The sequence below is a fragment of the Nyctibius grandis genome, chromosome 6, assembly GCF_013368605.1.
Source record: "Nyctibius grandis isolate bNycGra1 chromosome 6, bNycGra1.pri, whole genome shotgun sequence".
Classification (NCBI taxonomy): domain Eukaryota; kingdom Metazoa; phylum Chordata; class Aves; order Nyctibiiformes; family Nyctibiidae; genus Nyctibius; species Nyctibius grandis.
In genome coordinates this window covers 12632323-12645802 of record NC_090663.1, presented here as the reverse complement: position 1 = coordinate 12645802, position 13480 = coordinate 12632323, and the positions used below count along the sequence as shown (strand labels likewise).

Genomic DNA, 13480 nt, shown 5'->3' with positions numbered 1-13480 from the left:
ACAGTACATTTCAGTTATGGCAAAACAATGCTTTTCAATAGAAAAAAAAAGTTTTACACATCACCTTTCAAAAGCTCCAGTCAACACATCCTGAGTATACCTGGAGAAAACTAGCCCAATGAGTGCCAGGTATGTGCATTTACTAAAACCCTACCTCAATATAAAATGGGTACTTTACAACTTCAAAAATCTAAGCCCTGATGGAGGAAGGTTTATTATCTACAGTGCTGCTAGAATCAGGCACAGCAGTACTGTATGCTTCCAAATATAAAAGCTCTATTCTTCAGTGAAGTCCTTTTTCTATTAATGAGATTCGCCCTAATGGGACTAAGAATTACTTTAAAAGAAATTTCCTTTCTGCTTTTCAAGGGCTTTTTTCCAGTCCATTTGGACTGGATATCAAAGATAAGGGGAAATATTTCAATAGCAAGAGCTTTTATAATTAAGCTTTGTAGCCTACATAATGGAGATATGGCCAAATTCAAGTGAAAAATAATTACTGTTTTTCCAGGGCTTGCTTCTGTTGCTCTGCCTCACTTTCTTCTCCCCCTTCCATTTTCCCTTTGAAAACCACATAATCAGTTGTGCCTTACATATGAAAGACTTGCTCAATGCAGCTCTTTCCTCCAGGTTTATATTTTCCCCTGTGGTCTAGGAGAGAAGAGCTGTTCAATCTTTAACTATACCCAGATCTCCATTAAGAAGAGTGCTTACAGTTCTCAAAAGGCAGCAGGTGCTTCCTTGAAGGATAAGGATTTCAATACCTCACTTTGTAGTGCCTGCTACCTCTTTAGATATGGGAATGGACAAATTCAAATTACAGTGTGAGAAACATCTGAGAGACTTTGTAGATGATGCTAAGATGGCCATGATGTTTATTGTTTTCCAGTCTTCAGGAACCTCTCCCAATCACTAGAACCTTTCAAAGCTCTGTCGTTTCAGCCAGCTTCTTCAGCAACTTTGGATGTAGCCCATTTGGTTGCATGAACCTGTGTGTATTTGCAGATGTGTACACACACACACATTTGGAAAATGCTGCTTATTCTTTATGATTCATAACAGAGTTGTTAAGTACATTGATCTCCATAAGAAGTGCTCTGAGGAATTGGGAGAGAGAGAGGAATAGAGGTGCTTGAAGTTGATGCCTCAGCTGGCATTAGGGATATCTTGGGAACATCATGGGCCACAAGAACATCAGGAAACCTGTTGGGTATTTAGGATTGAATGGGACATTTGTGCAAAGTGAGATTCCCCAGGGTAATGTTTTGAGAGCTCCCTTTTCCAGTCTTCCCAGAAAATTCTTATGCAGCCTTGTAATAGTTTCATAATAAAAGACCAAAAGGCACACTTGTAATATTTTTTAAGGCAGATGAGTGTTTTACCTATCACACAAGATGATGAGGTCCTGATCAATCCCATATGACTGATATTTTTAACCACTGCAACTGCCTGCCTTTCCTTCATATTTTCTCACCGTCCTCCAATTATCGTCCATGTAGTTTCTCTTTGAGCTTAGTGCAGTTTTTGCTGCTGACAAATTATGGTTGGCAACTAGGAACTATTTGACCTGTTTCTTTATTAAATTAGATCAACACACATATGCAGTCATTTGTTGTGCATCCCTTATTCTGTTTGGTAAGCATTGTAATGTTTTCAGGCAGAAAATATTTGCAGGTTTATTGGAGGTCTGCAAAATAACTTCTTGAATTAGATTAGCCTGCAAATGCCAACACTAAAAAGATCAGTGTGTGTCTGTTCTGTCTGGGAAATACTAAATGTTATGGAGATGTCGGTGAGAAAGGGTGAAACTTTCCTGTTTCTGCTGTGTGATCCAACTCTTTCTTTTTTTCCCCCCCTCCAAGTCATGCAAAATGTCCTTATTTTATGGGCAATATAAAACCTGGTTAGGGAACATTCCCCTGCTGTTACAAGAGCTGGCGCTATGCCTCTACCAGTGCTGTTCCCCACTCAAAAACCTGATGTCAACCGTACTGGGAAAGACTATCTGATTTAGTTCCTGGTATGCTGTAGAGCATAGTTTTAAATGAAACCATTTAAATATCTAAAGATTATGATCATCCCACAAAACATCTAAACATTAAGTTTTGCTCTTTTTAGATATAGGAGATGTACAAAGGGTACATTAAATGATCACTTTTGCTGAAGAATTAGCGATAGCCAGGCTAACATTTGACCTTGAAAGAAGACCAAAGGACTCTTCTGTTTTCACTTTAAACAAAGAGACAAAAAAGTAATATCTGTAACAAATAGTATTAGGTTCCTTTATGTCAATCTTAGGTACCTAATAAAGCTTCTGTTCCTCCCAGTGTAGGTTCAGCCTGTGCCAAGAGATCCACTGGATATATTAAACATATTCCTTATTAATTAACTACTTGCTCATAACAGTACCAACATATTTTGCGGAAGATAAACAATGTATGTGTATCTTAGCTCTGCAAGATAGGTGCAAATAACACTAGAAAAATTAGCTATTAAAGAAAGGACTGTCTATGAAGATGTTGAGTACTGTTTCTCCTTTCCCTCTGCTGTGACCTTTGGCATATTCACACCTCTCAGTATATTGCAGGAATACCAAATTTGCTTAATATGTGCTAGTTTTTTAGAATTCTTGGGTTGGCGGCATGAGTTACTGCTCTGAAATGTTTTTGAACAGAGCATTCCTCACGAAAGTTTGGCCTGCCACATTAGTCAAGTGACAACAATTTTTCGGTTCCAGCAGGAGGTTATAGATGGATGAAATTTGTTCCCATGGAGGAAGAGGTAATGATTAGCTTGCTTATCCTACCCAACACTTCTCTAAATAAGACGACTGAAGAATTGAACTGTAACTGGTATTCCCTAGAGAGCTGGTGTAGTCAGCATCTTTGAGGTGTTCAGTTATAGAGATCTGGCAGATTTAGATATATACAGGCTGCCAACTATCGCAGCAGGGCAGGATTTTCAGGCTGGTCATCAACATCAGTCAGAACTTTTGTAGCTGTTTCTCAGTGGGCATTCGTTATTATGATATGTAACCCCCCTTAAACTTGCTTCCATTACAGTGAATGCCGTAGAGAAAAGACAACTATTTCAAAACTGTTTCTACTCTCAGATTGTATCATCTCAGGCCTGCCTAGTTGCAATGTAAGCCAGTTGTTCTCTGTCAGGTTACTGAACACATTTTTCTGTTAATGTGCTGACTCTGATGTTCATTCCCTCTTTAGCATGTTTCATGTGTTACTGACTGCTCCAGTTGGTAACCAGCTCAATTTAAGATCCTAACCTCTTAATATTCATTCCACATCCTAAAGTACCTAATATATTCATGGTACTTGATAAACAATATCACAGCTTCCATTGTGATATTCCAAATGATTAATGAGCTGACCACAACACAGGGGAGACAAAACTGTAATACGCGCTTTCCATTAGCTCCACCAGGATTGCTTCGTATGGCCTTTGATTGTGTCCTGAGATTATGTGATCAGTGTAGCAGATATTTCTTGGAAGCCATCTTTAATGTTCCCACCTTCCCTTCTCTTATGGTGGTCCTCGTAGAAACTAGTTGCTGTTCTGAAAAGCATCTGTGTGACAGCTTGGAAGGGGCTCTTCAAGAGAAAGTAAATATGAATGCTAGAGGAAGCTGTGAATGCTTACCATGAAAAGTAATATACTCTTCTGGGATGTATGTACATTCATGTATATATGTATTCCATCTCTGTGTATTTACGCAATTCAGTTGCACACACAAGCTGATGTTCTAGCTCTTGTTAATTTTCAGTGATTTATTAGTGATTAGATTCACTAATAACTAACATTTGTGCAAAGTGATTTTGGGTGCAACTTCCAGGGAAAATTTACAAGATTGAGCTGCTACCTGGAAGGCATTTTATTTTACTCTTAGCTTGGCATTACCCTGGGTTGATTCTTTAGATACTGTTTTTAGCACTAGGAGAGTAAAGGGACTGTATTTCACTCTGCAGCTTTGCTACTCTTGAGTTATCAGGTCTTTCATACCATCCAAGATAAAAATCATAACCCTTGACAGTCCTCTTTGTGTATTTTATGAATGCCGTCTGAGAAGCAACATCTCATTTACAGTTGGGACCAGGAGCTAGAGTAATTTCTGTATCAGCCAAGCATATCTAATAACACATAAATAATGTAAATTGCAAACCCAAGAAAAATAGATGAGTTAGTTACTTAATCTGAAAAATGTTGAGGGTGTGATTGCAGTGCTGTGAAGCTCTATGAATACTGCCCTGAGACTGGCAGTACTGCCACAAAGAATATTTATCTTCAAAACTCATGTAGGCATGCAGGTTTTTGTGATGGTATCACTAGGACATTGCTGCTGCCCCGTACCTAGCAGCCTTGTCTCTAGTTTAGCTAAGAACCTTCATCTAGGCGTTAACATTACATGTTCTTAATGGAAATTAATTGACCTTAGTGGGGATGGCCTGTAAGTTTCAAATGAGTTGCATCATTAAGGTTCTTGCTGGAGTGAGTCCAGCACTCTTTAGGACTGAATCCCCAAAGCCAAATCCTCTTTGTCCATTGGGAGTTCAGTCTACTGGTGGTGACTGAAGAGGTGTACGTTCTTCTGGGCATGCTTGGCCTCTTGGTGCATGGCTGCTGTGTGCTTAAATGAACAGTTTCTGTATTTTGATTTCTTACTGAGCCTGAGGGCGATTTCTTTCTTCAAGGTCAGTTTAGAGTGCTCGGGAATATGAAGTGTCTTGATTTCTGACCATATGCAGGATTATAGGATTAAAAAATGGTGTGTTTCATCTCTCTCACCAGTTACTGCAGAAATCTCCTGTGGCGAGTCAGATGCTGTGAGTCTAGAAATTTCTTCATGATGGACGTTTTGACTTTTTTTTCCCCCATTTTAATATGAGAGAAACAGAGAGGAAAATAAAAGCTAGAATTAAAATTAAGATCGGTTGCTGAAGCTGAAAGAGACAGCACAATTGTAATATGTTAGAAGATTGCCTTGTTTTAGAGAAAGTGCTGATTAAGATCAAATTTATCTTGAGTTTACATTTTGATTGGACCTAAACTGAGGGGAGGGGGTTATATTTCAGACACAGTGCAAATGATGCATGTTAATATCCTGTGTTTATTGCCACTTGAAATTACAGCATAGCTTTGAATTGCTGCCAAATCTACAGTTAAGACTCCCTAGTAATCACTATGATTATTCCAAGTCTTCATGGTAATAGTGGGAAGAAGTATGATACGCAAGCTACAGTAGCCTAAGCTGTCAGAGTCTTTTTATCCTTTGGGGCACAGATTGTGATTCCACCTAGTAGAGGGAATGGTTAGACATGCACGTTGGCCATTGAATCCTGAAAGAGAGATTAAATAAATTGATTTATTTATGATATTTTCAGGTTTATTTGGCTTTTACATTACCTCCTGCCTCACTAACTTTTCCTGAAATGAGGAAAAGCATAGATTTTTCTTTATTTTTGGAATGCTTTAGTTCATACTTTGGGATGGTGTAGTGTTTTTAATTTTTATTAGAAATCTGTTTTGCTTTCCTCCCTGTTGATCTATAACATATCCTATTTTTACTCATTATCTTTGCAATCCATGGGATAGTTTATCTCCTTGAAAAATTCTTTTACCCCTGCTTAACTGTTGCATGTTGTAGATTTACATCTGATCTGAAAGTATACATGTGTTATTGTGGTTTATTTAGCTGATGGGAGATTAAGAAGTGAAGTCAGGGATAAACAGCGTAATATAAAGTTACGTTTTACTAAAAAATTAGAAGAATCTCACAGGAGGGATAAATGCTCTATAAAAAGTTGTTTAAAAGAAGCTTAAGAGAAATTTAGATGTGATTAAAATCAGTTCTAGTTTTTGGATACACAATTATTCAAGCAAGTAGTTGTTTATTTTGAGTTAAAACCCTCAGCAATCACTGTTAGTTAGATCTCCAGATAGTGTGTCACAGTTGCATCCCTTCATCAGTAGCTAGCAGGAAGGTTTTGCTATTTCTTCCACTTAAAAAAATAAATACAACTTGTTATAGAAAGCATTTAATGCGTGTACAATGTTTATTCTTGAATATTTTCCTCAATAAGTAGCGTTAGCCAGTAGGCAAGTCTGAGCACCCAGTGTGTTAGCTGTGGGAAGCAAATCTGTATGCCTGGCACAGAACGATCAGTTTAAACTATTGAAATATAAATCAGAACACTGAGTGAAATTCAAAAAGTATTTCATTAAATGAATTATAATGTGTGTTTGAATAAAAGTATAGTTAGGGACTCTGCCATATATGCTTAGATGTCTACAATCTTAGGCTATTTTTTTCTGATAGATTTAACTCTGAAAGATACAAATATTTTTGAAGGACACCATTAGCAAATATCACAGTGTGTTTGGATTCATTATAGCTAGCGTTTTTCTTATGACTTCAGTTTCTAGAATGATGTTCTCTGCAAGCTGCTTTTGGGTCCTCATTATGAAGCTTAGACATGCCTATACTCAAGGCTCTTTAACAGTGCGAACCACTCCCAAATTTATAAACCTCATTCCTTTATTATTTTGAAGCCAATATTTTGGTATTTTTGGAAGTGTAAGATTTATTGGGCCAGAAAAAGAAAGCAAGACAATAGCGCTGTAGTCCAGAGATTACTGTTCTGTACAAGTGCAGTTTATGCCTTTTCTGGAATATATGCCGTACTGATTTGTTGTCTTAGTTGTATTCATTTTAAAAAACTCTAACAGGAGTGAATGAAGATAATGATATTTATAGGAAGTGTTATTTGGACTAGAAGACTGTATCCAAAGATATTAAGCTTTCTACATGGAATTACTGCTGTTCTACTTCTAGTGATACAGCATGGAAGAAGTTGTACGTGTTGCAAGCTAAGCATGGTTCTCAGAACCAGCCTTGTGCATGTGTTACAATGCAAGGACAAGCCTGGACACACGCTTCAGCAGGAATTGTGGAGCTCACACTGCAGCTGTGCTTGTGGAGTTTACTTTAGCACAGGACCAGGTCCTTCTTTCTGTGATCTGGTCAGGAACCAACAGGAATGAGCACTGTATAGCTTGCACAGCACACAGATAGTTTGAATTCATTTATTTCCAAGAAAAACTAGATGTTTTGAGCCTGAGTTGCAGATGGTAGTGTGGCAAGAAAAGTACAAATGTCTGTGCTGGGCATAAATGCTTCTTCACTCCACCTTGCGATGCAAGCGAAGGACAGGGCAGTACATGACAGCTCATTCAGTTTTAGGTTGGTGCCATGCCCTCTGCAGAAAACCTGCCAAAGAAGTATGTTACAAGAATCTTTGAATGCTATATCTAGGCCACTCGGATTGTGTATATAGTAATAAGTTAAACAGATACTGTTTGAAGAGTTTACCAAGAGACAGGGAGCCATTGGATACAGTAGGAATATGACAGAGCATTTCTGAAGATGTCATTTATAGAGGCTTTCCAATAAAAATGACACAATTTCCTACTCTGGGGTAAAGTATATAATTAAAAAAAATAAGATCATAGCAAGGTTATGGGCTATTAACTTGGCCTTCATACTGACCTAGTCACACAGCTAATAGAAGCAGGTTTGGCTTAATATACGCTTTAGTGTGGGGTTTTGGTGGTGGACCATAGACCCTGAAGGGCAGTTCTGTCTCTGGTTCAGCAGTGTACTTCAATATGCACCCCATTTTAGGTATATGAAAGCTGTGCAGAAATTAGTGCAACTGATATGTGCTTCAAGTACAAGTGCACATGCTTAAGTGATCTGTCAAATTAGAGCATCCTCAAATGTTGTATTTATAGTTTTTCCCCCGAAAACCAATTGTAGTAAAAACTCAGTGCAGCTGTCGTATCTGTGTAATTCATTAGAAATTTCATTTTTTTTAACTTCAGCTTTAGTCTTAAAAAAGTGACTACATAAAAATTGTACCTACTTGTCTAATATATTTCCTTCTCTGTATGCCCATTATTGTAATTCTGTTTGCATAACGCATTGCCATTTATCTGTGTAAGCAGTTTATAGTCACTATATCACAGTAATCAGGATTCTGTGGTATCTTCTGCATCATTTGCTGACCATCTTAAATATGTTTTGAATTAGGATTATGTTTTGTAATTGTTTTTAAAATGTGAGCCAAATAGATCCCAGATGGCCTTTGAAAAATCCATGTTTTGTCTGTAGGATACCAGTTGATAAAGGCATCTTTTTGAATGCAAACTGGGCCTCTTTGGTCTGGAAAGACAATAGAAATGGATCATCACATTGGCATTTTTAGAACCATGTTATAACGCGTTGACCAACTACAAAAGGTGAAGAAGTTGAAAAGAGTGCAATTCTGATTAAATTATGTGGGGAGAATTTCTTTGTTGCTGAAAGCCTGACATGAAGTTCACACAAGGACACAACTCAAGCTGTTACTATGTTTGAGTCAAGGTATTATCTGGACCTGAGAAGGAAATGCAAATAATTGATTGTCATGTTTTTCTGCATCAAAGTGAATTGCCATTTTATTCAAAATGTGTCCGCAGGAGGAGAATGGTGAAGCAATGGAGAGATGTTATAAACTAGTTCTTTCTCCTGGGTCATTGTTCTGGTATAACTACAGCAGTGATTATTTTTACATTTAGTATTTGTAAAGGCAGCCTCACTAGATAAAGTGATATATTTATATAGACATGTTAAAATGAGTCATTACTACTATTAATTCTTTTTTTTTGTTAGGCTGGAGATTTTCTCATGTGGCCTCATGAACCTTGCACAAAGACCAAAATCTAAGGTAGTTATTTTGAGTAGAAATGAGGAATGTGAGCAATTTGGTGTGATTTGCAAAAGAAGTTATAGAATTTAACATTCACAGGTTTGATCAGGGAAGATTAATAGGATCTTGTAGGCCTTGTCTCTTAGATGCTTTTGAGTTTCTTGTCCACAGAATTTGTATAGGTAAGGTATGTACAAAATCTGACATTTACACAAGAAAAATAAGGCTGTGCTGTCCGTTACAGAGAAAACAGTCTTCTGAATATATGTTGTCTTTTTTGTCTTTTAGATAATTCTTGTAAGTTCTTCCCATAATGATCGTGACCAAAGCCTTTTCATAAGCACGGATGAAGGAGCCACTTTCCAGAAACAACCCATTACTTTCTTTGTGGAAACTCTCCTTTTTCACCCGAAAGAAGAAGATAAAGTACTTGCTTACACCAAGGAAGGCAAGGTAAAGCTTGAAGATTACTGCATTTGTTTGAAATCTAGGACCTACTTTGTTAAGGAGATATAAAACAGTTCTGATATGCTGATTAGTGACGGGTTTTATGAAATATCAGTGGCTCAGAAGGCAATAATATTCTGGTTTTGAGATCTATTTAAATATTTATTGTCTTTGTGTCCAAATCTTTGTTTTTATGGTCATTCCAATCCTGGCAGTTTCAGTTGGTATGGATATTGGTAATATTTATCCTCCTGCATAGTAGATTTAAATAGTACCTCTGAAATGTGCTCCCCCCTAGAAAGTGACCATAAGCAATTGCTCTGTAATTTATAGTGTAGTAGAAAGTTAATGAAGCTGAAATAGTGCCTCCAAAGGTCGTTCATGGGGTGTAAAATAAAGTAATATAAAATAAACAGCACAATCGTACAGCAGAAGAGGATTTGGGAAATCAGTGAATCTGCAGAAATGTAGAATAATTCTCTCTCTTATGATGTATTTATTCCACTTTCAGATTCAGGAGTTGTATCATGTGGTTTGTAAATTTTTACCATCTTTCAGATTTCTTCTGGTTGAATTTAATGGAGAGAAATTTCTGGGAGAAATTTAATGAAATATAACAAGGGCAAGTGTAGAGTCCTGCATCTGGGCAAGAACAACCCCATGTACCAGTACAAGTTGGGGGCAGACCTGTTGGAGAGCAGCGTAGGGGAAAGGGACCTGGGGGTCCTAGTGGACAACAGGATGACCATGAGCCAGCAGTGTGCCCTTGTGGCCAAGAATGCCAATGGCATCCTGGGCTGTATTAGAAGGGGTGTGGTTAGTAGGTCAAGAGAGGTTCTCCTCCCCCTCTACTCTGCCCTGGTGAGGCCGCCTCTGGAATATTGTGTCCAGTTCTGGGCCCCTCAGTTCAAGAAGGACAGGGAACTGCTAGAGAGAGTCCAGCGCAGAGCCACGAAGATGATTAAGGGAGTGGAACATCTCCCTTATGAGGAGAGGCTGAGGGAGCTGGGTCTCTTTAGCTTAGAGAAGAGGAGACTGAGGGGTGACCTCATTAATGTTTATAAATATGTAAAGGGCAAGTGTCATGAGGATGGAGCCAGGCTCTTCTCAGTCAAATCCCTTGACAGGACAAGGGGCAATGGGTGCAAGCTGGAACACAGGAGGTTCCACATAAATATGAGGAAAACCTTCTTTACAGTGAGGGTGACCGAACACTGGAACAGGCTGCCCAGAGAGGTTGTGGAGTCTCCTTCTCTGGAGACATTCAAAACCCGCCTGGACGCCTTCCTGTGTGATATGGTCTAGGCAATCCTGCTCCGGCAGAGGGATTGGACTAGATGATCTTTCGAGGTCCCTTCCAATCCCTAACATTCTGTGATTCTGTGAATTGTAAAGTCATTTTTCTGGATGGGTTAGGCGAAACACTCATGAGTGAGAACATAGTCTGTAATTGTGTAGGTCATCTCTTTTTCACAGTGCCAAAACTGCAGCTGTAAAGTCACTGTGATTCTGGTCCTGGTAGTGATCTTGACTCACCTCCATCATTATTCCTGTTTTAAACTGAAATTAGTAAACTCTAGTCCATTTTAATCCTTGTCAGACTTCACAGGAGGTGTATATTTAGGTGGTGAGATTAGTCACAGAAAGTTGCTCATGCTGCAGCCAAATACTGCACTGATTTCAGTGATGTTATATCAAGTCATCCTTTGGGATATTTTTTGGGATACATAAGTTAATAGCTGATCCTAAAGCAGTTCATGTATACAAGCATTTGCAAATAAGGATAGAACTAGAATAAAAACCATAGCAAACCAAGCTCAATCACAAATTACATGAAATATTTTACTTAGCAGCTTCAATTTGAAATCCTAACACAATTACAAACGTGTTGAATGTATGTTATGTAAACAAAATACTGCAGGGAAGCCTGAAGTTATAAAATGCCTATGTTATGAAAAGCTCTCTTTTCACTTTGACTTTTGTTTCTGATGATAGATATAATTCCTGAATTTTGTATAGTTAGAAGATCAAATGTCGCAGAAACTTTAAGTGTAAGAGTCCAAAGAAGTGTATTGAAGAAGTTGACCAGCCACAAGTGGGTAGAAATATTTGCCAGGAAAGAGAAGGAGGCAGGAGCACCAAGTGAAGCATTTGCTTTGTGTTTTGATGAATTACGCATGATAGGGAGGCTTTCAGGCAATTTACACTTGGATCATCTTCCAGAGTGATACTGTTATTTGCCACATTTAAAATGTGAATGGACAAAAACCAAAATATTGAGTAAAGAACAGCTCTGTGTTAGTAGCAGGAAGGGTTAGGCAATCTGATAGACTTTTCTCAGACTTTCAATATGACACCATAAAGACTTACTGGACAAGTCCTACATCTTTACCTAAGATGTGTAGGAATGAAAAATGCCTTTAACTATAACTGGGTCAGTAACCTGCTTCAGTTTTGTATAAGATCTGATACGTTTGGCCTGGCCAGGAGAGGAAGATGAAGTGATGTTGTCAACGGAGAAGCTGAAAATCAAAATTGCAACTTGACATAAAAAGAGGTCACTGTACTAAAATCAATGGTCTTGAGAGATAGCATTGATCTGAATTTGATGTAGGCAGATGGAATACTTTAGGTTTTTGAGTTAGGTAACTTTACCTTCACTGAAAGAAAGTAGTATCAACCTAAAACTCAGGTGAAGCCATTACCTTCTGTTACTGAAATGATTTCTTACAAAGGCACTTTTGAGAATACAAGGAATACAGGATCACGTCCTTCATAAATAGCAATCACACTTCTCTGTCTACTGGAGCATCACGACCTTTCTCACAACTTCTATGATGCAAAATATGTGTTGTTCTTTCATTCAGAACCCTAGATTTTGTTTAAATAAAGCTCTAGCCTCTAGCTCACACTATAAATGAATGCAAATCCAGTCAACGTGGTTGGATTAATCCATTTACTGCCTCAAATCTATACTCTCTTTTTCTGGCTACCTCAGTTATAATGAATAACAATCAGCTATTCACTGAGTCTATATAAATTGTAAATGCTTCTAGATTTTTTTGAAACTCAACAGGGATGAAGTAGATTTTAATTGCTCATTTGGAAGCTGAAAGGATGAAGGAACAGCAAAACTGAGAAAAGCATTTTCAATTTTTAAAAAAGTTATTCCACACATTTATTACATGGGTGGTAATAAACAGAATTATAAGATCTATTAAATGTGTTTGCTGAAGCCAGAGATTTTAGCTGTCCACTAATGTACATAGCTTATCTCATTTAGTAGTTTTATCATATGTATCCGTTAAAAAACAAACCACATATGGGTCTCTTTTTTAATTAGAGTTGAATGTGTGCATAAGTTACACATTATTTTTTATTGATTTCAAATACTGTATCAGTTAAAAATTCCTCTCAGTTTGACTATGCCTTCTCAGTCCTACTTCACTCTCCCTTACCGTAAGATTACAAGGACTTCCCCCTACATTAAACCAAACTGTTCATTCATGGCTCCCAGGCTTCAGTCTTAAATGTGTGTGAGGGGAGGAGGTAGTTTGGGTTTGGTGGTGGGGGTTTGGGTTTAGTTTGGTCTTTTTTGGCCACTACTCCACAGGGATCACTGTTCTAATGGCAGGAATCTTCTATTTCTTCCAAAATTTATCCATGACAAAACTGTATTCCTTTGTTCATGTGCCAGTGTTGTCCCTTATCCTAAATAGCTCTTTTCCCTCTTGCTAGGAACCTCTGGATTCTTGGCTTTCTTTGCAGCATGGACACCAAGGTTAGGGCAGCACATTAAATGATCATCTCTTCCAGATTTATAGCAGTCTGCTGAGGCAGGTAACGAGCTGAGCAGGATCCACCCTTTTAGAAAGATGGTCAAACCAATGTTTTTCTTTTCTGTAATGCCTGTGGTGAGAAATGTTTGAAGAAGTAAGAAGCTTAGGTTCACCATCCTGCACAGTCTAGCCCATTCAAAGCCACATCCCTCCCTCCCAGGTGGTTGCTCTAAGCTATATGCTATAAAATACACTGATTGCAGCAAACCTAATAATAATATAAAATAGCAAATAAATAAATAAATAAATAAAATAATAATTAAAAAAATAAAACTAAGATCAGAAAGTTAGCAGGCAAATCAGGAACCTGACTCTGCAGCCCCATCATTAATGCATTTACCGCCGAGGGTGATGACTCTGATTCCTTATCGTTGCTGTCTATGGATTGACTGGGTGAACGCTAAATTAAGCAATCTGAGTCCTGACTGTAGT

General features: G+C 38.0%; 1 protein-coding gene across 1 annotated transcript in view; it reads left to right on the top strand.

Moving 5' to 3' along the window:
- Positions 1-13480, top strand: part of SORCS2 (sortilin related VPS10 domain containing receptor 2) — a 596489-nt gene that overhangs the window by 465964 nt on the left and 117045 nt on the right. The window contains exon 4 of the mRNA XM_068403090.1: positions 9051-9215. Within this exon, the coding sequence (XP_068259191.1) occupies positions 9051-9215 (165 nt within the window). The remainder of the gene's footprint in view (positions 1-9050; positions 9216-13480) is intronic.